This window comes from Miscanthus floridulus, chromosome 18 (genome assembly GCF_019320115.1).
Source record: "Miscanthus floridulus cultivar M001 chromosome 18, ASM1932011v1, whole genome shotgun sequence".
Classification (NCBI taxonomy): domain Eukaryota; kingdom Viridiplantae; phylum Streptophyta; class Magnoliopsida; order Poales; family Poaceae; genus Miscanthus; species Miscanthus floridulus.
In genome coordinates, this window is record NC_089597.1 from 136,369,630 (window position 1) to 136,394,116 (window position 24,487).

Here is a 24,487-nt window from a genome sequence, read left to right on the forward strand (position 1 = left end):
AACAAGAACAACGCAATACCATGATAATTTAAGTTTGAGCTTGTATTGTATAATACTAAAAATAATATTTTGATCGTGACAATATAATAAAATAACTCAGAAATATACAAAACTTCAACACAGAGCAACAGGTATTGTAAGACAACAGTACAAAAAGTTTGGGAGGCAAAATAAAAAAAAACAATTGTTTGCCGAGTGTCATATTCTGACACTTGGCATATAGTAAGATTTGCCGAGTGTTGTATGTTGACACTCGGCATATATGTTGGTTTGCCGTGTGTTAACGGGTGGCACTCGGCAAAATGATAACAAAGGCTGATGGTGTTACCTCGGACATGAAGTTACCGTGTGTCTGTTGTTTGCCGAGTGTCAGCACTCGGCGTAAATTGTTATGCCGTGAGTTTTAGTTTTGCCGAGTGTCGTCTTTGGGACACTCGGCAAACATCATGTTTACCGAATGCCCGAAATCTTGCCCACGGCAAAGGTGGGGACACTCGGCAAATTAGGTGTTTCCGGTAGTGAATAACCAAATGTTCATTAGTGTAGTGTAGGTACTTATACAGATGGTGTATTTGTTTGTTCTATGTTAACAATTGTACCGCACAATTTCAAAAAACAATTGTATCTCGCACTAATAAAAAAAAATATATAGTTGGCCCTGGTCTTTCCCAATCCGTGCGCCTGCCGTAACACACGCACACGCCATTAGTGTGATCCATGGGAGCAGTCGAACTAACTCTCCTCTATTGCGCTAGCGTTGTTCCTTGTTCATTCGGATCATCTGAGACTCAACGCATACATGTACTATATAGTAGCACAGCTTGGCTTTAATCTGTATTGGCGTGAAATTATATGTTTGCATGCATCATCATTCATCATCGAGGAAACGATGAAGACATGCAGCCGCACAAGCATGTAGATCGACACAACAACTAGCCTTATTACCCTCCCATCCGATATATATGATCCGTCGTCATCATCAGTTTCCGGCTGCATCGATCGCACCCATATATCGGCCATCATCGATCACCACCACCGTACCTTCCGCCTCCTCCCGCCTGCTTAAACCTAATAATAATCCATCCGACTCCGACTCCGACTCGTCTCCGTTTCCAACCTAGCTATCCATCGGATGATCGATTTCGATTCCACCACCACCATCATCATATACATATATACTTTCCGATCTCCTGTCGCCACCGTCGTACCTCTCCCCCGTCCAGCTCCACGGCCGGCCGGTCCGGTCCACCACCACCATCCGAATCTCTTACTATACATCTCATCCGATCCGCGCCGCCGCCGATTCATATAGTAAGATAATTATTATGGACCAGCTACCTGACGACATGCTCGCCGACGTCCTGCGCCGCCTCCCGCCCAGCAGCCTGGCGGCGTCACGCTGCGTCCGCAAGCACTGGTGCTCCATCATCGACGCTCGCCGCCTGCTGCGCGCCGACCTCCTCCCTCTCCGCCTCGACGCCTTGTACTGCACCAGCCTCGACGCCTTCGAGCAGCTGACATATCTCTTCGCACGCCCTGCTTGGGCAGCGCGTCGAATCCCCGGCGGTTGCCTTGACTTCTTGGAAGATTACATGATTCTGGAAGTGCAGGATCACTGCAATGGTCTACTCTTTCTGTGTGACATGGTGGTCAACCCTGCCACACGCCAATGGGCCAACTTGCCTACCTCCCCGGAACCATCCATTGACGACATGCTTGGTGGGGTCAGGGTCTGGGCCGGGACCACGGCGGATCAGGACAACAACGACGACCACAACTTGTTGTATTCAAGCTATTACCTTGTGTACGATCCCATGGTGGAGTCGCCGCAGCACTTCGAGGTATTTCTTGTCCCCTTGCTTGCCCATGGTCTGCTGGGCAACCGGGAAAACATCACCATTGACCTTGACGAGCAACAATGGCCTCCATCCACATTGAGAATCCACGTCTTCTCGTCGAGGACGTGGAGGTGGGAGGAGAGGTCCTGGATCCGCCAAGGGGAGCCCGCCGGGACCATGGCTGATATGCTGCAATCTGATTGCTGGGACCGCAAGGCCGTATATTTCCGAGGAGCACTCTATGTGCATTGTCAAAACGATTCTGTCATGAGGTAGGTACTCTATAGTTGGCATCCTTATTATTTTTTATTATACAATTATATATATACGTTTTATTTGCTCTAGTGCTAAGTAAACACACATGACACATGACACATATATTCATGTTTTAATTTTGTATTTAATTAATTGCAGGATCGCCTTGTACAATGACAAGTATCAAATGATGAGATCTCCAGCAACACCGAGCAAACTTGGTGCTAAGTATCCTACTTTTTACTTGGGAAAATCAGAAAAAGGGGTGTATTCTGCGTTATTTTATTGGGTCGACTGGAGTAGCTGCCCTCAGTTTCGTGTCTGGTTGCTTAAGGAGAAGGAAGAGATCAATAATGGAAATCACATTATTCACATGGAGTGGGTGCTCAAGACTATCATCAGCATTCCACCGCTACATCCAGATAAACTTCCTCTTGTTCAGAGCGGTTTTGCATATGACGTATGGAGGGTGATCCGTAACTATAATAACGAGGAAGTACCACCTGCTGATTTTGCTGCTGATGATGAATGGGACTTTGACAATGCTGACATTGTCTTTGATGAAGCCAAAGATAATAAGGCCCTCGAAGCAAAAGAGCACTACCATGTTGATTTTCTCGGATTTCATCCTTACAAAGAGATTGTCTTCTTTTCTTTAAGATCAGGAACAATATCTTATAATTTGAATACCGCAAAGGTTCAATGGTTGGGTGGCCGCATACATATACCTGTGGGCATGAGTACCAGTTTCCCATACACACCATGTTGGCTGACTTTGGGGGAATTATTTGAAAACAGTTAATATAAGTTGCTGGCTTGTATCAAATAATATTTAAACTTCGGTTGTTTGTCTATTTGGAGCTTCTACTAGCATAAGGGATAGATGTTGATCCCCCGCGCATTTGCTTATAAGTAATATGTAATATACATCTTCAACTTTATTTGTCAAATTATCTTTCGTCATGCATATTTTGCTTTCATTTTTATGGTGATAAATAAATATCTCTAGATCACTATATATATGCATCTCCCACAAAGTAAAAGGCGCACTGAAGTAGGCACGAGCTGGACACTTCTTAAAAAATGGTGGACACTATTTTAGCTACTTAACTGCACGTACGTTGTTTCTATTCAATCGAAAATGACACGGTAGCATCGGCAATGAATGATTAACGATGAAGACAGTGATTCACGAACGACCACGAGTGTGTTTTGCCCTTGTAGGCTTCCTACAAGCGCAGCCTAATACTAGCTAGCTAGTATGCATTACATAATACAGTTAATTAGTGTTGGACTGAACTATCGGAGATGAAGCATGCATCACATCTGAGCAAGCCAATGAAACTCGCTGCTGGACTGGCAGCTTATGAGCGACGGAGCACACACGGTGTCACACTTGCCTTGGGATGGATGGATGCACACAATCTAGTCCACCCATATAGTTCAACAAACTGTAACACTTGATTTGTTTTGTTCGTTACAGCATAGATAATCATACAAAACCAGTGTACCATTTCTCTAATATAATATAGAGCATCGTACCACCACAAATGAGTGAGTGGTATACAAATTACACAATACAGTGTCAGTCACGCGAAAAAGCTCCAAAGCCTTGTTGCTTGTTACTCGGCGCCATCCCCTGAATGCCTGCAAAGGCACACCATACATTCACTCATCACATGGTGATCGAGGGGCAATTGATTAATCAAGCGATCCCACCTACCTCCAAGATGTCGGCAGATTCCGAGATTTCCGGTCTAACTGGACACTTTCTAGAGCAGCCGATGCCCGCAGCACCTCTTCAGATATATCATCGGCATCGTATCTCCAGTTGTACTCATCTTTCCTTGTGTTATTGGAAGCTGAAGATCCCCCTCTGCGATCTGAAAGTACATGTACCAAGACCACTTGTTTCAGAATTTGGAACAACACAGCTACATATATCATCATAAACTGGAAAGATTGCACAGCAGTGCACAGACCTGATGCCTGCGACGAAGAGATTGGCCTGGCAATTTCAAAGTAATATATGTCACACTCAACAAATAGATGTGCATAATTACAGACGCACAGCAGTATGGCATCATGCTTACCTCCCCATAGGAGGCAGGCTCCCAACTGACGCTGATGGTGGCCTCCTCATGCTCCGATGTTCAGCATTTAGAGATGGATCAGACTCTGAACTCATCATCCTCCTGCCACCCATCCTTGTTTGAGACAAATTCTGTCCAAAACAACATATTTAGATGACCAAAGCATGCTGTAGAAAACCAAAACTTTTAAGCTAGAGCATACTAACTATATTTGGAGGTTAACAATGGAAAACTTCTTATTAATAAAGTATAATACGAAAACCAACTTTACTTGCTCAAGGACAGTGAAAGCCAAGCTGGACAAAAAATTAAGATCAAATTTTGCGTGCGCAGTCAACTACAGGTCATATAGGCAGAAAGCAGCATAAATGCAGCTCATACCCCAAGCACCGCAGACTAACAAAAGGAGACCTTGAGCACGGGCCTTGCATCAATAAGTTGAGATTGAAAAATCACATGTAAGCAGATCTCATTACAATGATAATGATAATGCATTGTAAATATAAATCCCGTGGATACAGTGTAAGACAACTGACCAAACTCAGAAAAGAGTATATCAATTTTTATCCATTATGGTTATTCTAAGAATCATTGTCTACATTCTCCAAATGTTCCAGCTTTCTAGAAAATTTACAAACAGTGAAGATGTGCTTGATCTTGATAAACCTATCTCCTTAAGCTTCCAGAATAACAACACCTACCTTTTGTTCTAAGGCAGCACCATGATGAGTATTATAGTTGTGGCAAGCAATCTATTTTTTCGGACAGTTTGATTAAGCAAGACACCAATAATATGAAGGATTATTGCTCACAACTCAATATACTACCTTTTCTACATACCGATGCATAAGAGGATCCATACTAGTGTAACAAATAGACATTTAGTTGCAGAGTTCTCATAAGACTAATACCTGGCTAAAATGAACGTGGGGCAAACAGTGGTCTAGTACCTAAAACAGATATAGCGGCAGCTAATAGCCAGAGATCTGTGACCTTGATCCATACAGGACTACATAGTTTTGTAGGGAAAAAAGAATTGGGTACATTACCCCAAACACATTTTTTTTCCTTTACTGGGGAAGAAAAAGAAACAAAAGGATGATTCTTGCTTCTGCTAATGGTAATGCGAGAGATAAACCTCATATTTCAGATAACCTTCAAGAACATCTAAAAGCATTGGACCACTTTCAGCACTCCTGCTCCCCTCAGCTCCACTTTTGTTAGAAAAGTCTTTCAGTTCATTCTTCCAGAAGTCCTTGGGCTGATTTACAAACAAAACGGGGAAACATTACGGATGTTGATTCCTGAAATGCAAAAACGAAATATCAGGAACAGCCACCACTTACCAGGTTACACTCTGGCAAGTAAACTTTCATTGTGTGACTTAGTTGAGCCCACTCCAAGTATTCACATACAAGTGCAGTTAGTAACCTACCTGCAAGCAACAGAAATCCTATAATGTAAAGCCATTCCATGTTATGTGCAGCTTGCAAAATACAAGGCTAAACTTAGTACTGAAAATCATTTTAAGGCTGCACAACAACCTTAAACATTTGAGATATCCTTGATGGGACTTAGAAACAACAAATTACATTATGGAAATGCTTCTTTCAATTATCACCAGTGCAGAAGCATTCAAATCCAAAGACTCACGCTAGTCTTCAATCAGGACTCAGGAGAAAAGCAAAATTGTATCTTTCAAGTTTAGTCCTAAATTGCTTGCTAAAAAATGTCACAATTTCCAGCAGGGAAAAGATTGTCATGCAGCAGAATATCAAGCTTTGTCCTTCTGGAATATTTCAGAACAGTAGTATAAATTTCTATAGGTCAGTATATGAGAGAAAAGGTGTATATGCATATAGCAGTATTCGCTTGATTTCTTTTGTTTTGATAGTGCATCAAAGACAAGCTTTAGCTTCTGCAGACATATTTTATTAGCCAGCACATTCAAAGGGCAAACCTGAAGGTGAAGCATGCAGTTGCTTAGCTCGGTCATTACAGCTACCAAGCAATGCAGGACTCCCGCCATCATCATTCTCTACCACCCGATCCTCCTCTTCAATGGCTTCAAACACACTTGCTCTTAGCTCAGCCTAGTCATGCAGCCAGAAACATCATCAGGAAATTGGTAATGGCAACTAGAACAACAAAAATGGACCTGGTGAAAAATAAAACTTCTTGAGCAATGCGTGAGCATTCTTTCATATTCCTAAACAAGAACCTACCCAACAGCGCCAGGGCGCTCAGAATGTGCACATTCGAAATTGAAAAAAAAAAACAAATGCGCGGATTTTTGGGAAGCAAATTGCGGAAGCGGAGGTGTAGATCCCCAAAGCGGAGGAGAGGAAAAGCTAGATCCGCGGAGCGTGGTGGAGGCACCGGATCAATGGAGGGATTAGGGAAATGAAGAAGTGGGAAGTACGAACCCTAATCTTGGCGAGGACACCCTTCTTCTCGAGGGTGCGGGTGACGAGCGTCTTGAGCTCCATCATCTCCCGGGCGTAATCGTCCATCCCCGCCTGAAATGAAGTCTGGGGATGGCGAGTGGGAGCACGGAGGAGCGGAGGGAGCACGGAGCAGGAGCAGGCACTTCTCCTCAAACAGAGAGAGAGAGAGAGAGAGAGAGAGAGAGAGAGGGTGAAGGGAGATGGAGATCGAAGATGAACACGATAACAACAGAGGTTGGGGAACGGTGGGAGGTGTAGGCTAAAGGTTGACTGACAGGTGGGCCCAACAATTTTAGTTTTTTTTTATTTCGTATATACTTTAGTTATATATAAAAAAAATAATCCTCCATTTTTTTTAAAAAAAAGCATGAGTCTATTTGTCCAATTTACAGCTTCACCTTTTTAGTAAATTATTAAAACAGTTTAATCATATACACCATTTGCATTTTAATATATAGCCTACTAGAACATTTATTTTTCAATGGTATCCATAAATTATGGATGATTTCAAAAAATATAAATAAATATAACCTAACAAAACTAATTTTTATGACAAATATAAAGGCACTTTAGATAATGATACAAATTACTCCTATTGAATTCATATTAAGCATGCCTAAAAATAAGGCACATAGTATTTTCTCGAAAAAAAAATTTACGCATAGTCCATGTGTGCAACCGCCTACCATCACCAAGTGATCATTCACTAATAACTTAGTAGTTCATTGCAAAGTGAACTCACACTTAAGTGTAGATATAAGCCACTGGTTTCATAATTACACCAAAGATAGTTGCCTTTATTTTATTGACAATTCCAAGTTGACACTTTGACATAAAACTACAAGATTCATCATTCATATAGATCTCCTAGCCTACCCTTATTTTAGAATCTCATAACTTGCTTTGGCTGGCTTCCATGTCTACCTAGGGTCTTCTCCAGTTGAGCTAAACTCGTCGAAACAAATAAACTCCATGTTGTAAACAAATTAATATATTTCAAAGGACTCATTTTATTTTTCTATTTGTGGACACGCCATATCCAGATGAGAGCACATCAACAAGATCATATAGCATAAGTAGAACTCACTATCTCTTGAATACAACATGAAACCGTCCATAAAATAGTTTGTGTCGGGTATCTATATCTAGATACCCAGAGACAAGGAGTTAATAGACATCAAGATTAGCGCCTTGGACAGGTTAAGGACACGACCATGGTCTTATCCGACACCATAGGAGAGGACTCCCGCCTCGCCCGGCCCTAAGGGCATAGATCTTGTCTTGTCGGACCCCAGGAAGGAAAGTTACGCCTCGCTCGACCCGAGGGCTTGGGCTCTACCTCATCCGGCCCTTGGAGAAGGAGTTCCGCCTCGCTTGACACTCGGGTGTCAAATTCAGACCTTGGGCGGGAGCGCAGGACCACGTGGGGGCCCACACTGCTCCCAACCACCATTGATGTGAGGGCGCATGTCTCGACATGATCCGAAGCCATGACGGGCCATGCCTGAGACTGCACATCACTCACAGTGTGGAATAGGACGGCGCTGTGCCGCCAATCCCCATATGGCTCCCGTTGGAGTCAATTGTTGACCCGCACTGTTGACCATGCCGTTTGCTGGGGTGGAATGGGACGCCATGACCAGGGTAGCCACGCCCGCACGTGGTGCTAGTAGAAAACAAAAACGCGACATGGCGCCCATCCCCATCATCACCTATAGGATCGGCGGGACCCACATGGAGAGTATGGCTCCCGTTGGAGTCAATTGTTGACCTGCACTGTTGACCATGTCGTCCGCTGAGGTGGAATGGGATGCCATGACCAGGGTGGCCACGCCCACACTTGGCGCCAGTAGAAAATAGGACCGCGACATGGTGCTCGTCCCCATCATCGCATATAGGATTGGTAGGACCCACAAGAATATGGGATTTCCCCTACTTTTCCTCTTCTTTTTCTTCTTATCATCTTCGGGAAGAAACACCTATCAAGCAACAAGAATAATTACGAAGTGTAACTAAGAAAAATAGACTAACGAGTTAAACTAATAGTCATGAAACTGTCCAATAAGATATATTAATGAAGTGACATTACTTGTGGTCGGCATGATGTCAAGCAAGACAAATCAAAGTCTGTCAAGGAAATGTGCCCATCTCTATGAAGTAAAATGTTCTCTGGCTTTAAATCTCTATAGATTATACCTAAAAAAATAAGAGGGGAGCAAATGCTTAGAAATAGTAAACATCGCAAGTTTCTCTACTAAAATGTGATGAATAAGTGTAAGGAACCCTCCCCCTTTTGTCTACTAGGGAAGCCTATACCTTCATGAGTGGTTAAATTCATACCTAAAACAATTATTCAAATTGTTAGCAAATAATTACTATTGGTCAAGTGAAACAATATGTTTGTTGTATACTGAGTTGTGTTTGGCTATGCAATACATCCATGTTGCCCACCACCACCAAAGAGAATTTCATTTTATATAATTAGTATGGCACATATGACTACCTTGGCAATGTAGGTATTCAAGCGCCGTGACCACTTCTGCAGCATAGAACCTACAACAATTAATCATGGACAACTACATCAAACAATACATTTTGGGTTCTTATTGTATCCAACTACCAATTATACTATGTAACTAAACAAATTAAAGATCAGAGTAGCATATCCCTGACAATCAAGAAGCATAAAGAGTTTTAACTAAATCTAAGCAAAATAAACAATTTCAATGTCAACGTCAATGCCCACCTAACCGCATCTTCCTTCAGAACCTTCATAGGTTGCCTATCAAGAAGCATAAAGAGTTCCCCGCCAGCATAATAGTCAGTAATAAGACATACATGTGTCTTTGTCTGCGACATATATATGAAAATTTTGAGATGAAAGAAACCATAATAGCATCCACAGAAGTATAATAAAATCAAGGAGAACAAACATTAACAACCGTAGCATCGTATTAATATATTACACAGTTTCATTATGCAACAAACCTGAAATGATGCATACAATGTCGGAAGGAATGGGTGGTCCAACATATCCAAGATTTGTCGTTCAGCGGTAGCTCTATGGACCTAGAGGTACAGACGAATTGGATGTAGAAAGAAAAACCTAAAGGTGGAACTAACTAAAATGTCATGTGTGATGAAATTTGTTACTCATACCTTGTTTCGGTTAAGCATGACACTTTTATCCATAGCTTTCATGGCAAAGTATTCACCTGTGCCAAGCAACTCCACCAAGTGCACACTACAATTCAACAACTCACATGTTAACTATTAAATGTAAATAGGAAATGAAAACTAGACAGGAGTACATCTACTAGATTCATACAAACTAAGTCATTACTATACTTGAAGCTATAATAGAGAAGTACTTACCTACCAGTGTCGCCAGATCCTAAGGGTCTTACTGGTCTAAAATGTTTCAAATCAATGTTTTCACCATTCTCAAGAACCTACAAGAAAAATAGCATGAACCATCTAGGAGATTTCTAAAAAATGTCACATGTGCTTATTTCCAATGGTTTTCAAATTAGGCATATAATATTGCAGAGACTACCTAATTCTATAGAACAATGCTTGCCAATTGCTTTCTCAAGTGTCTCATATGATTATTTCCTTTCATCTAGTAGGCTCACAAATTGCATGTAGGTATCTATGTTGCGAACTATGTATAACAAACCTTTTGGATGGCTCTCCATGATGCAGTGTCCTTCATATGTGGCTTTGGCACGACTGGTTTTGAGTGATTAGCCCATAGATCCTCTGGTCTCTAAATTTGACCACAAATTTCTATTAGAAGTGCTCAGTAATATTTAATTTTATATTGTACAATATGTATATTTATTTAGATGAACCAAATTAGCATCCGGAAGTTCCTTTGCAGCCTTATCAATATTGTCTGCAGTTTTCTTAACCTGTTACATAAATAATTCAAGTTAATGCATAAGACAACTATGTTCTCCAACAAGGAAATTTAGAAAGTAAGGTATACAAAATTTAGTTTTTAAAATCACTTATGCAAACTAAAACACAAAAGAAGACAATTAAGGAGGGAATTGTTCGTCAGAGAATTAATCAACCGACCTAAAAGGTGCCATCTATGTAACTTTTAGAATGTTATACTTATACATACCACCCATCTATGAGTCCCAGTGTTGATCAATAGGGTTTAAGAGATATAAATCTTTCATAAACACTAGATGATGCTAAATGCTAATAAACATTGCAAGTGCTACACTATGAATAGCTTGCATTTATAACATAGCAGTCACGACAAAGTTACTTGGTATTTTATTCCATTTTTTTGAGATATTTGCGGTAGCAAGCCCATATATATCTAGTCACCATTAAGGTAGAAACAAACCAGCATGGCACCATCTTTTGCAGCAGCGTCTCGAACACGCTCAGTTCCATCCAATTGAACCCAATGAAGTATTGAACATCACCCTAATCAACCATCAAATTGGATGCATCTCAAATCACATGAAATAGTTCTAAACCAAATCTCTAGGTAAAAAAATCTCATATATCTTATTACTGTACCTTCTGATCACGCATAGGTTGCAAGTGAAAGAGGTTCCAGAATTTTTTACCTGCTCAAGTGATAAACAACCACAAGAAATTTTAGTTTGATTCATTACTATAGAAAAAATATATTTGCACATTATTAGCCTCTATCTGCCATCAGTTAATACTAATGCAGTAATAGAATACTAGATTTATGTTATAAATGTTTGGGGTATAGAAATTGCATCATGATCTTAGAAGAACATGGGAGCATATGAACAGTATATTACCGATTTTTGTATAATTTATCCGCTGAACAGTAATTTCTGTTTGGTTATCTATGGCATCTCTTATCTTCTTCACTGTCCCACGGTCAGTTTCAGGTCCTTGAAGAAATCTGCAAGAGAAGCATATATAGGTGAAGTGGTTCATTAAATCGTTACTCATGAATAGTTGAAAGCAATGAAACTATGCAATATTTATTGTTATAATTTACCTGCAATTTCTTCCCAATATTTCTTCTCGACAATACTCTATCAATCGTAAAAAGCTATCCGATGCAAATATCTGTGACATTCACTCGAAAATATAATGATTGTAGTTCAATGGAAAGGTTGATATCTATGTTGATAGAAAGAAAAGAACAATAATGATGTTAAAGGTAGAAGATATCCAAGCTTTTGTCTTACAATTGGATTATCCGGTAACCTCGGGTCAGTGATGACAAAATTCTTTTCAATACGTTCAAGCGTAGTAGCCAAATCTATACCCCTTCTCATTTCTTTCCTCCTGAAATCATCATCAAAGCTTTCTGGTCTCTCATCATCGCTATCAAGTAGCGGATCTTCCCTTGGTTTCAATATGTCCTTCTCTACATTTCCATGCCCCATACCAATAATAAGACTACACAAATAAATTAAATGTGAGAACAAATGCTAAGATAATAGAACTCTACAAGAAACTTTCAAATAAAGCAAATGCTATTACCCCATAAAGGAGCGCAAACCAGATTTCCTGCTCTTGTTCCCTCCTTCAGGCACTTCACTAATTTTTTGTAGAGAGTTTCTCATTCCACTCCGTGAGTTACGATGAGATCCACTTTTGGAGATTCTCTTGCCCGGAACTTCACCCGAAAGCACGTCTCCTGATTCCTGTGATTTCCTTTTTAAGGTATCGTTTCTTGATTCTGACAATGACGATCGTGGATCCTTTAGGGCAAGTAGAAGCTCTGAGACTGAGCTACGGGCATGATCCTTCTGTCTTGCTGCAAAGAATAATATTATTGGTTTCATAGACATGCTAGGTAAAACCTTTTTATTGTACAAAAAGTAAGCAAGACTACTAGCTAGTAGTAATAGCTAGTACCATCATATTTGATGAGTGACTCTGGCAATCCATTTGGGCGGAGAGCTATATCCTTGCTACCTTCTGTGTACTTACTCACTTCCACTTGCATTCTGTGACACATTGCACATAAAGGTTTATTATAACTATATATAGTGCTAAACAAAACTATAAAGTGGCATGATGATATATATGAATGAAAAAGCTGACCCAATAAACTTGAGGACCCTTCCATCCTCATCCTTGATGGGGGCAATGGTTAGGAGGTTCTAGAATGGTGTACCATCCTTCTTGTAGTTGAGAATACGACCACAGTAATTTGACCCAGCCGCGAGAGCCTTCCTGATCTTTGAAATCTCTACGGGGTCAGTCCTAGAACCTTGAAGGAAGCGGCTGCAGTTGAGATATGGTGGAGGCATAAGTGCAATGCGTATTAGTTGGAGTCATGTCTATGCATTTTAAATTAAATTGACATGGAATAGAATGAGATGGATCGAGTTGAAATCGACAAACCAGTTCCTTCCGACGACCTCATTGGAGGAGTAACCGGTCATGTTGAAGAATCCAGCACTGGCGTAGAGGATGGGGTGATCAGGGTGAGTGGCATCGGACACGACCAAGGTCTGCTAGAACACAGAGAGTGTGGTGCGAAGCTCCTCCGACACTCGGGGGAGCGCTCTACTAGCGGCGGCCCTCTCGTCGATGGAGTTTCCACTCTCGCTGGTGCGGTTGGAGCCGCCGGAGGGGCGTGCGATGACACCCTGGGGGCAGCCAGTGTGCTCATCGGTCTGGAGGACGAGGCCCCACTCCATGGCCCTCTGTGTTGCCTAGCCCACGTCAGCATCCTTCTCCTCATGCACCTCATCATCCCTAGCGAGGCTAGGATGGGAAGCAACTACAGGAGGGAGAAGGAATGGGGAGGTGGTTGCCCGATTTGAAGCGGCGGCAATAGGGGCGTCTGGATTGAAGACTTCAAGGGATCCACGGGAGTCACGTGGAAGTCCTGCACCACCCTCAAAATATTCTCATTAATTACAAGTGTTTTGAATGAAAATTCATAATACATATGGCGTCTCTCTTCTCATTAAGATATTTATATTCATAATACGAACATATCACTACTGGAGGCGCCCTCTTTGCCGAGGGCCTAGGGCACTCAGCAAAGGCCCAAAAGCTCTCGGCAAAGGCTTTGCTGAGCGCCGCCCTCGACAAAGAGCCCTCGGAAAAAAATTTAACGACAAAGAGGTCCTTTGCCGAGGGCCATTTGTAGGGCACTCGACAAAGCCTTTTCCGAGTGCCAACGGCAACACTCGGCAAAGAAAAGCAGCCGTCAACGGTGCTGCTCCGTTGATGGCGCCTTTGCCGAGTGCCGACAGTTAGGGCACTCGGCAAAGACATTTTTTAGTTTTTTTTCAAAAACTCTTTGTCGAGTGCCACGACGGCGCGCACTCGGCAAAGCCATTTTTTATTTTTTTAAAAAAGCTCTTTGCCGAGTGCCTCCCCAGCTTGGCACTCGGCAAAGATTTTTTGCTTTTTTTTAAAAAAATCTTTGCCGAGTGCAATGTCCTGGCGCTCGGCAAAGTTTTCCAGCTTTGCCGAGTGCCATGGCCATTGCACTAGGCAAATCAACCGAAATTGCATTTTTTTTTGTTTTTTGCATTCCACTGACACATACAGTTCAAATATATATCACATGTCACATATATATCACAAACATCACAATAATCACATATATATATCACAACGAAACCATTTTCACACATTATATCACAACCACAACTCAAATAACAACATATCGCAACCACAAGTCAAATATCACAACCACAAGTCATAAATTCACAACCACAGTCCATCAAGTCCAAGCACAAGTCACAACCACAAGTGAAGCTCAAGTCCAAGCACATGACGAAGCACAACTCCTCAAAAAGCGGCCTATGACACGATGGTGAAGCAAAGGCTCCATCATTCGGTGACGCATGAGCGGGGTTATTCGAACCCATCGATGGATGTTACAAAAAGATAAGAGGTTGCATGTGTGAGATTCATCTAGTAAGTTTCTATGTGAAGCATTGGTGTATGTCATAGCTAGTGCAAGCATCTAGTAAGTTTCTATGTCAAGCATCTAGTAAATTGAGAATGTCAAGCATGGTTGTATGTCATAGCTAGTGGAAGCATGTAGTAAGTTTCTATGTCAAGCATCTAGTAAGTTTCTATGTCAAGCATCTAGTAAGTTTGTATGTCAACCATGGTTGTATGTCAAGAAAGCATTTAGTAAGAGTGAACTGTCATACTTACAGGAGTGGCTGTAGGAGTAGGCGGTGGAGGAGCTGCTAACGGCAAAGGTACACCCCATTGCTGGACACTCTGCATGAAGGCCTCCATTTCTTGCATCCTCCTCTCCTGGGCCGTGAACGCTTCCCTCTAGGCCTACAGCTGCGCGCTCTGAGCCTCGACCATGAGCTTCTGGGCCTGCAGCTCGGCCTGCAATACAAACTTCAATGTTTTAGTAATGCAAATGTAACTTAGGTGTGCAAAGATGAACGTACGACGAGTAAAACAGGACGTACCTCGAGAGCGTCGACCCGTTGCAGTGACGAAGTAGGCCATGGGTGTATGGGCTGGCTGGAGCTCGTGCTCCATGCTCGGAGCACATCGAGAGAGGGAACAGTGGTGGAGTCGATGGCACCGTCTGCAATTCACAGCCGCCCATGCTTCTTGCCTCCTCCTAGCCTCATGATGGTCTTTGCATCAATGGGCTCAGTGCGCACATCGTAATCTTCCCCATGGACCTCCCTCACCTTTGAGGTGTACTCTTGGACCTTAGTGTGCACGGTCGGGTCGGAGTACACCTCGCGCGGGGTAGACGGGTCGAAGGAGACAGAGGAAGACGCCCTGCCCATGTGGGACATAGCCCACGCAGAGAACTCTGAGACCTCCACGCCCGGGTGTGCAGCCTCCTACGAGTAAGACGGCAAGATGGTGAGAAATAAGGCAGAACTCAGCATCAAATAAGATAAAAGAAATCACTTACATATGCTTGTTTGTAGGCGGGGAGGCTGTGGCTACCTTGATGGTGAGTAGCACCTTGCCTCAGCAGACACTGGTCCCACTGCCTCGCGTGGGTCTCAGCAAAGTCGTTGGACAATCACCTGTCCATGATCGTCTCCCAGCACACGGAGTGGGATCGGCACCACCAGGGAATTACCTACAAGTCATCGATTATTTGACATAGAAAAAGATAAAATTAAACTGACTTAATCTCAAAACGAATCATTATTAATGTTTTTCGTCTACCTCAAGGTACTGGGCCCGGGACAACTCCACCTGTCTTGCATCAGGCTTGCTGATGGACTGCTTCAACACTACAGCGTAGTAGTCTCTGTGGGCCTGCACGTGCGCCTCGTGGTGCATGTCAGTGACGTACTTCCTAAAGGCGACGGCAGCCGCCTGATCCGCCCGGGCCTCAAGTCCTTCTTTTGGCTTGAAATACCTCTGCATACAAAACTAATGTATCCATTCATTATTTCAATAAAAGACTTGCCCAATGAAAATGTTGTGCGAGAGACTTACCCAAAACTCCGCCAGTACCCGCTCCTACTTGTTGCGGTACCTGTCGTTAGGGGCCAACTGGTACCTGTCCCACGTGTAGGCTGGCTCCCGCATGTCCTCGGACACGTTCACAAGGCCAGGGTACCATTTCCTACATAAAACACCAAGGATGCTCGCGGGGGAGCGTGCAGAAGTACCCGACAAAACCAACCAGGCCCTGCACAAGTAATTAAGAAAATTTATCAGTTCCTCTTTTGATTTCCAACATTATCATATGAAGTAGTTGTGATAACATCTATAGTTACTTACCTCTTTGCCATATGGCGAATCAGTGCCCGGTTGCGAGGAAGCGGAGGCTGAGGGAGGCTCGCGGGACCTCGCTGGTAGACAGTCGGGGTAGCGGAACTGTCGCCCTCGGCGGCCTAGTCCTTGGCCGCCTCGTCCTCAGTCTGTCAGACGTCCTCGTCCTCAACCTCATCCTCAGGCGTGGCCATCACGTGCTCCTCCTCCATCACCTCGTCTGAAGGTGGCGGGGAAGGAGTCTGCTGCCTCCTGCTGACCTTGGTCCTCCTCCTCTGACCTCCTGTGGACGCTACCCCTAACCCTGACCCCTCGTCTGAAACAGGAGGGCGTGGTCTCCCATAAAGGGAGGCCATCTCACGTCGTGGATGGCTGCTCGCCATCACCTGCAATCACAAAGAATGAACAAGACTTATTAGTATATATATTAGAATTAGATTCAAAATAAATAAAGAAAACACAAACTAAAACAAACGTAGTATTACATGTATTAGGAATAATCTTCATGATTAGGATCATAGGTGTCGTCATCACTGTCAAAATTGTCCAAATGGGCAACACTATCTGAAGGTTCTATGTTGTTTTCGTCGTCATTGCCTAGCCTTAATCGGTCAAGCATTTCTATGTCCTTGGCATTTTGCACCACATCTCCATCAACCTCGTCATCCTCCGTTTCGTTGTCTACTTCCATTTCGATCGCTTCGGGTAAGACTATCTCAAATGTGCCTGGTAGCCCATCTTCTTGATAGAACTGTCCATCATATGTGTTTGCGTTGAAGTTGTAATCGTCATCGTTTGGGGCAGGTAGTTTATCGTGTGGAGACACCTGGTGCACAATAGCCCAACCCTTAAGATCCACTTTGTCTTGGTTGACATATCACGTATAGTACACCTGCACGGCCTATTTAGCCACAATGTAGACATCTTTTCCTGGATAGATGGAATCTTCTCGAATCTCGACTAGCCCAAGATGAGGGGTTCGTCTCGTTTCTCGAGGATTAAACCAGTGGCATTTGAACACGATAGGTTTATGTTTGTGACCATGAAATGAGAGTTCATATATTTCCTCAACTCTACCATGATAGTCGAGGCTATCAGTGCTGGGCGTGCAAACTCCGCTATTTGTGGTTTTCTGTTTGGGCCGAGTCTGCTCATATCTTGTTGTGTGGAAGCAATATCCGTTCACATCATAACTAGCAAATGACTGCACCCTAACATCATAGCCGCCTGCAACCTATCTCAACTCCTCACTCATGGATGAGTCAGTCTAGGCCTGCAAGCTCAAGCATGATAGGTCATTATATTAATTGAATGAATGAGAAACTTGGAATATGGAATGTGGGAGCTAAATTGGACATTACCTTTTGTTTGAACCAAGAAATGAAATCAGGCCTCCCCGCACCTGCACCCCAAGAAAGAAGGGTGTCATGTTCCTGCGAGGTAGGATCCCTTGATTGATGCCAGGACTCATGGACAAATTCCCTATCCGAACAAGAATCAGTGGGGTTGCATGAAGAATATTTAGGGCGTATTGAAATAAGTTTGTTGAGAACTTACTCGACGAATGGCTGCACCTCAGGAAGGTTGGTCAACACATATAGCATGACACTTCACCACTCTTCATTTCCCAATATCTTTTTGGTCGATCCACTTGCGCTGCCGAGTTGGCCTTGGAATAGGCTGTGGGTCCATTCATTTTTGCCAACATTGTAATGAGGGAGTGGATTATGATTGCTAGGAAGTTTCGGCTTGTAGTATAGTGTTGTAAAGTTTGCCACCTCCTCCCTTAGACTTGCCTCTGCAATGGAAGCCTCAATTATGGCTTTATTTGTACATTTCTTGCGAAGAGTCTTTAGACATCTCTTGATTGGATAGCACCACTGGGCTTGCACGGGCCCCCCAAACGTGCCTCGGATGGGAGGTGCACAATCAGATGCTGCATGGGCAAGAAGAAGCCAGGTGGAAAGATCTTCTCCAGCTTACAGAGCAACATAGGTGCCGCTTTTTCCAAGTCCTGAGCGACGGTCCGAGATATCTCCTTAGCACAAAGCTGATAGAAGAAAAAGCTTAACTCTGCCAACACTTGCCAGACATGGTCAGAGACATAGCCTCGGACCATCGCCGGAAGAAGCCGCTCAATCCATATGTGGTAGTCATGACTCTTCATCCCGTTGACTCATAAAGTGCCTAAGTTCACTCCCCTGCTCAGATTCACTACATATCCATCTAGGAACATTAACGTCTTGATCCATTTTAGTACTTCCCTCCTTTAATCGAGTTCTAAGACGAAATCGACCTTAGGTCTTTTCCATTATTTGTTTTGGCCACTAGGAGGCTGCATCTCTTGCTTCGGTCTATCACACAACATCGCTAGGTCCACTCTAGCCTTAACATTGTCCTTAGACTTGTCAGTGTTCATGAGAGTTCCCCAAAGTGCCTCGGCGATATTCTTTTTGGTGCGCATTACATCAATGTTATGTGGCAGAAGAAGGTCATCAAAATAGGGGAGCCTCATCAAGCTAGACTTATGAGTCCACATATGTTCCTCACCATATCCCACAAAACCACCTCCTTCATTGGGCACGAGAGCATCTATCTGAGCACGCACCTCAGCACCACTCTTCATGCGCGGTTTAGGGTCTATCAATGCAACACCTTTTGTAAAGTTCTTGATGTCTTGTCTGAATGGATGGTTAGAAGGGAGGAATTGACGATGCATGTCGAACGATGAATACTTGCCACCCTTCTTCAACCAAATGAACCTCATAGCTTCCTTGCATATTGGGCACGGGAACTTCCCATGGACACACCAGGTGGTGAATAACCCATATGCTAGGAAGTCATGTAGGGAGTAGTGGTACCAAACATGCATCTTGAAGGATGATTTTGTAGCTCGGTCGTATGTCCATACGCCCTTCTCCCAAGCATCGATCAATTCATCAATCATAGGCTCCATGTACACACCCATATTACTTCCCGGGTGTCCAGGAATTATCAACAACAAGAAGACGTTATGCCATTGAAAGGAGATGCCGGGGGGGGGGGAGATTCAGGGGGATAACAAACATGGGCCAACATGTGTATGGGGAAGACAACTGTCCATAAGGATTGAACCCATCTGTTGCTAGCGCGACACGTACATTACGAGCCTCAGCTGCTTTGTCAGGATGTTTGTCATTAAAGTATGTCCATGCTTCGACATTGGACAGATGCACCATCGTCCATGGCTTGTACCGTACACCTTCTTTATGCCATGTCACCTGTTTCGTGGATTCCTCGGTCATGAAAAGCTGTTGGATCCTTGGCACAAACGGAAAGTGCCGTAGGACTTTCGCGGGGATCGTAAGCTGCCTCTTCTGGCCATCTCCAGAGTCTACCTCCAGGTACCTTAAGGATTTACACTTCAGATAGTACTTTGCATCCTTGTGATCTTTCCTAAATAAGATGCACCCCTTCGGACAAACATGTATCTTGTCATATGGCATCTTAAGCATACGAAATAGTTTCTGTGACTCGTGCAAGTTCTTCGGCAGAATGTGCTTCTCTAGTAGCATGCTGCCAAACGCGACCAACATCTTATCAAAGCCTTTGCGACTCAGATTTAACTCGGCCTTCAACCCCATAACACGTCCAATGGCATCCAGCTGAGAAACCATCGTACTCTCATGAAGGGGTTTCTGTGCTGAGTCCAACATTTCGTAGAAGGCCTTAGCGGCTTCCTCCATCTCCTCCTTCTCACGTCCTTCTATGAAGTGAGCTTGGTGAGTGTCATCTAGCATGTCTGCTACTCCGGCATCATCATCAAAAGCCTCGAGGCATGGTCTCACCACCTCCGCTCTTATACGATCTGCTTCACCATGGTGGATCCACCAGTGGTAGCCAGTCGTATAACCATTGTACACAAGATATTTACCCATGGTCACCTTGTCTACCCTTCTATTGTTGTCACATTTGCTATAGGGACACCAAAGTTTAGAATGTCCTTTAGTTACACCCGAGCTCCATGCATGTTCCAAGAAAGCATCTGTCCCATTCACCCACTCAATGTCAAAGTCACTCCTACTTCTCTGGCCCATGTACATCCACTGACGGTCTTCCATCCTTCCACATATATAGCACATAGTAATGTAACCATCAATTGCATCTACGTGGTGTTCCTACTCTCTAATAGGTGAGGATAGGTCCTAATCCCACCCGCGGATGCGTAGATGAGGTTAGTTTCCATGCTCCGCTCCCTATCTGAGATAGAATTTCGGTAGCACCTCCCCGCTGTTCTCCCGATGCATGTCCTGCAAGGGAGAGTGTGTATCCGGAGAACAATAGGGGGTGATGCCGAAACACCATCTCGGACTGGAGAGGACCATGGAAACTAACCCATCTACGCATCCGCGGGCTATCCAAAAAACATGGACAATCCAAAACAGATACTGTCGATGAAATATGGTCGACAGTCTACTTAGGGGTATGCCCAAGGTAGTAGATTGTCAGCAGACAGATGCGCAAGCCATAAACAAGACGGTGACGCAAGACAGACATGAGGTTTTATCTAGGTTCGGCCGCCAAGAAGGCGTAATACCTACGTCCTACGTCTGATTGTATTGCTGTATGTCAATGAGAGATGTTTTTTAGAGGGGTCCCTTGCCCACCTTATATAGTCAAGGGGGTAGGGTTACAGATCTAAAAACTAATCCTAGCCAGTTACAATTGCCATAGGTGGCCAGACAAGGATTCCTATTCTAACCGAACAGGATCTTGCTTGATCTCCAAATCTGCCTTGACTCCTTGCGCGGGACTTCGAATAAGTCGATCGGGCCGCGCGTCGTCTTCTAGTGGACCGGACCCCCTGATCCGGGCCGGCCCAAGCCAAGCCATAAGGGTATAGGGGTTAATACCCCCACAGCTAGTCCCCGAGCACCATGTATTATGCTGCGACACGCCATTGGATCTCCTTCGACTAATGTGATCCGTCTTCATGTCATCTTCAACTGATTGAAACATTGACCAATCAAATGCGGCAGCATTCTGATCAGAACTGAGAGTAGTAGACCATGATTATAGCCAAAGATTCCGGTTGTCCGAAGAATGCATGGTGCTCTTAAAGAAAAAAGAAAAAGATTTCTTTCCTTATCAAGTGTGCCCACTTGTATTTCTGATAAGAAATGTAAGTGACCCTTGGACAGTAGTAATCCTGGCAATCAGTCAAAGCGTAGGGGTCGATAAAATAAACACATTCACCGCAAGGTAAAGTGTGCCCACTTAGTCCCCGAGCCTAGTAGTAGGTGACGTAGGCACGTGGTGCCAGGGTCTAAAAAGAATTTCCACTGAAGTTAAGAATCCAGTCGTCGTACAATCAATACGAGATGCACCGGCACGTGCATTGTACCGATGTAGTCCCCGAGCTTGCTGGAAGGAGAAGTATAAGCCTTGTAGCAAGGTCCAACTAAATGCCTCGCGACTGTATGTGAGTACATATCACATGTAGCTGAGGAGAGCAGTCGTCGAACATTCTTCGGAACAGTCCCCGAGCATTGTAGTGGTTGGAGCAGTCCCCAAGAACGGTAGTGGTCGGAGTAGTCCCTGAGCACGCTAGTGGTATGGGTAGTCCCCAAGTACGGTAGTGGTCTGGGTAGTCCCCGAGCACAGTAGTGGTCTAGACCATCCCTGAGCACGAGACATGTAGCGAAGAAATGAATGCCGCTTGTACTATTATTTGGTGTATTTATTTATCTTCTTACTCTGTCGAGTCCAATCTAACACATCTGGTCAAAAAAGCAGATGGGTATAGCATGTCATACTGCCCTCTTGTCCTTTCAAGCAAACAGTCGCTTGGCACCTATAAGGAGGTGCGTCAGTGTGTGCCCTCTCACACTAGCAATGAAGAGGCGCCTACGCTGATAACGAAGGGGCGCATATATTGGCATAGATCTCAAGGTTGTGAAAACAAGCGTCTGCGGTGCGTGCGCACGTCTCCCAAGAATCTTGGGCAGACGAAATGGCAGGACTCTTGGTTATTTATAATATAGAACTGGTAAGTTACTTTTTACCGATCCCCATTACCATTCGCCGCCGTAGCCTTCTTCTTCCTCTTGCCAACCCTAATACCTATGATATCATCACCAATCACCCCTCCACCGTATCCACCTCCATCAGCAAGGGCGGATTCATGGCGAAGAGCGACGCCCAGAAGAAAGCCAGAGTCATGACGAAGGAGTGGTGGAAGTCAAGAAGCAACGAGCAGACCATCGAAGACCTCATCATCATGGGAGTACTCCACAACAAGGCACTCGCAGGATGGCACGTGCCGGAAGGAGAAGGGTACCCTGATCCACAACCAGGTGAGATTGTGGTTTTCGGAGATTTCTTCAAGCGGGGTTTTGGGGTTCCAGTGCACCCTTTCCTTCAGGGGCTCTGTTTGTATTACGAGATTGGGATTTGCAATCTGCATCCCAACTCAATTCTTCTTGTCTCCACCTTCATTCATCTTTGCGAAGCATATGGTGGCTTCCAGCCCCATTTCGACTTCTTTCGCCATCTTTTCTGTCTACAGAAGAAGGAAGCGGCGGCTCAAAGATAGCTGGAGGTGTGTACCTCAATCTGCGTGATGGGATGAAGGCCCAGTACTTGCACTGCCCTTGGAACACATCGCTAGACGACTGGTACAAGAAGTGGTTCTACATCCGCGAAGAGCCAAACATGATCACACTATGCGATGTGGGATTCATTTTGGAGAAGAAGAACAGCTAGTCAGAAAAGCTCGAGCACCTGGAACAGATCCAAGAACTATTTGGGATGATCCCATGGAGGAAACTGGACGGTCCGAGCGTGGTCAGAAACTTCATCAGCCGAAGGATCCAGCCCTACTAGAGGAGGGTACATCCTAGCTATGAGTACCAGGGTAGCGCAGATCCAATAAGGACCAGGCAAGAGGCGCTTGACAAGGTCGAAGTCAAAGCTAGAATTGGAGAGCTATTTAACTTAGCTGATCCAAATTATGTCAGATTGAGCAACATCGAGCATGCTTTCAAGCTCGCCCGATGTAACACCCCAGGTGTTTGCCACTAGTTAAGCAATGGGTTTGAGCTAAAACATGGTATATTAAGTGATGATGAAGATGTCAAGGTCAAACCTATAGAAACGAGCCCCAACCTAAACTTGGATATTGCACCTGTGCTCGTCTATAGACCCCTTTTCAAGATATATGCTTGGGTGGTGTGATTGGGATATCTTCATGTGTCTCACATCAATACCCATCTATATTGGGCACTCGAAAAGTTTCGTGAAGTTTGGAATCAAGAAGTCACATGAAATGATAAGTTATATCCTTATTGGAATGACTTTACTAAGTGCTTGAATTGCACTATTAAGTGAATGAGAACATGAGATGTCAACCCAAACCTTGCAACCTTGCCAAAATGACTCTAGATGAACTCTACAACAAAAGTCATGAAAGGTTCATGTTGGGCAAATGCCAAGAAAATGCTCCAATGGATCAAAAAGGATAATTTAAGCTTCATCGTGATCCTACTTTGGTCAAAGTAGAATAGTAGGTTCTATACCAGTTTTGAGGTTGGACCTTAAATGAAAGTTGTAGTCCATATCATGTAGAACAAACTTTGTTTTTGGACTAAGAGCTAGATCATCTTGGAAGCAAGTCAAATCGAGGTCACAAGATCAAATTTGCTGCTGATTTCAGCACATAGAAATATTCTAAGTCTGGAATTTCGCTAAGCAACGACGTTGGCATTCCGCGTTCTCCGAAATTCGTTAAGCAACTTGAGTTGGTCCAAGAATAAAAGTTGAATGTTATATTATGGAGAAGAGCATGCAAAAAGTTGCACTGAGTTTGACCGAGTTTCGACCTCCGAAAGTGAATTTCCGTGACCGTTATCAAGGCGCTGACACTGTCATTTTATGGCTTAATTATCTGCTGATGAAGAGCTCTAACGACCATACCGCCTTAATCAAGTTTGTAGAGCATCCAGAGTAGAACAACTTTGCTACTGGCGCCAAGGTCCGAATATGCACGGAATATGCCGAAAAACAAACTCCAAGTCGGGCACAGTGACGCTCACCACGTGTTCCACGAAAGGGCGCCATGGCAGCCATGCAGCAGAGCGCGCGTTTCATTGCTACCGCGCGTCCGACCTCCGTGCCA

At 44.0% G+C, this 24,487-nt stretch overlaps 2 protein-coding genes and 1 pseudogene across 2 annotated transcripts; 1 reads left to right on the forward strand and 2 right to left on the reverse strand.

Moving 5' to 3' along the window:
* The first annotated feature begins 1,030 nt into the window (after positions 1-1,030).
* LOC136519511 (uncharacterized) lies at positions 1,031-2,981 on the forward strand. The gene is made up of 2 exons (XM_066512904.1): positions 1,031-2,110; positions 2,253-2,981. The coding sequence occupies exons 1-2, from the start codon at positions 1,326-1,328 to the stop codon at positions 2,893-2,895; spliced, it is 1,428 nt and encodes a 475-aa protein (XP_066369001.1). The 5' UTR covers positions 1,031-1,325; the 3' UTR covers positions 2,896-2,981.
* Positions 2,982-3,319: 338 nt separating this feature from the next.
* LOC136521446 (protein TONNEAU 1a-like) lies at positions 3,320-5,466 on the reverse strand. Its single transcript, XM_066515185.1, has 5 exons — positions 5,325-5,466; positions 4,187-4,317; positions 4,076-4,101; positions 3,817-3,976; positions 3,320-3,740 (listed from the first exon to the last, which is right to left on the reverse strand). The coding sequence occupies exons 1-5, from the start codon at positions 5,361-5,363 to the stop codon at positions 3,716-3,718; spliced, it is 381 nt and encodes a 126-aa protein (XP_066371282.1). The 5' UTR covers positions 5,364-5,466; the 3' UTR covers positions 3,320-3,715.
* A 678-nt stretch (positions 5,467-6,144) lies between these two features.
* Positions 6,145-24,487, reverse strand: part of LOC136521445 (phototropin-1A-like) — a 56,209-nt pseudogene continuing 37,866 nt past the window's right edge.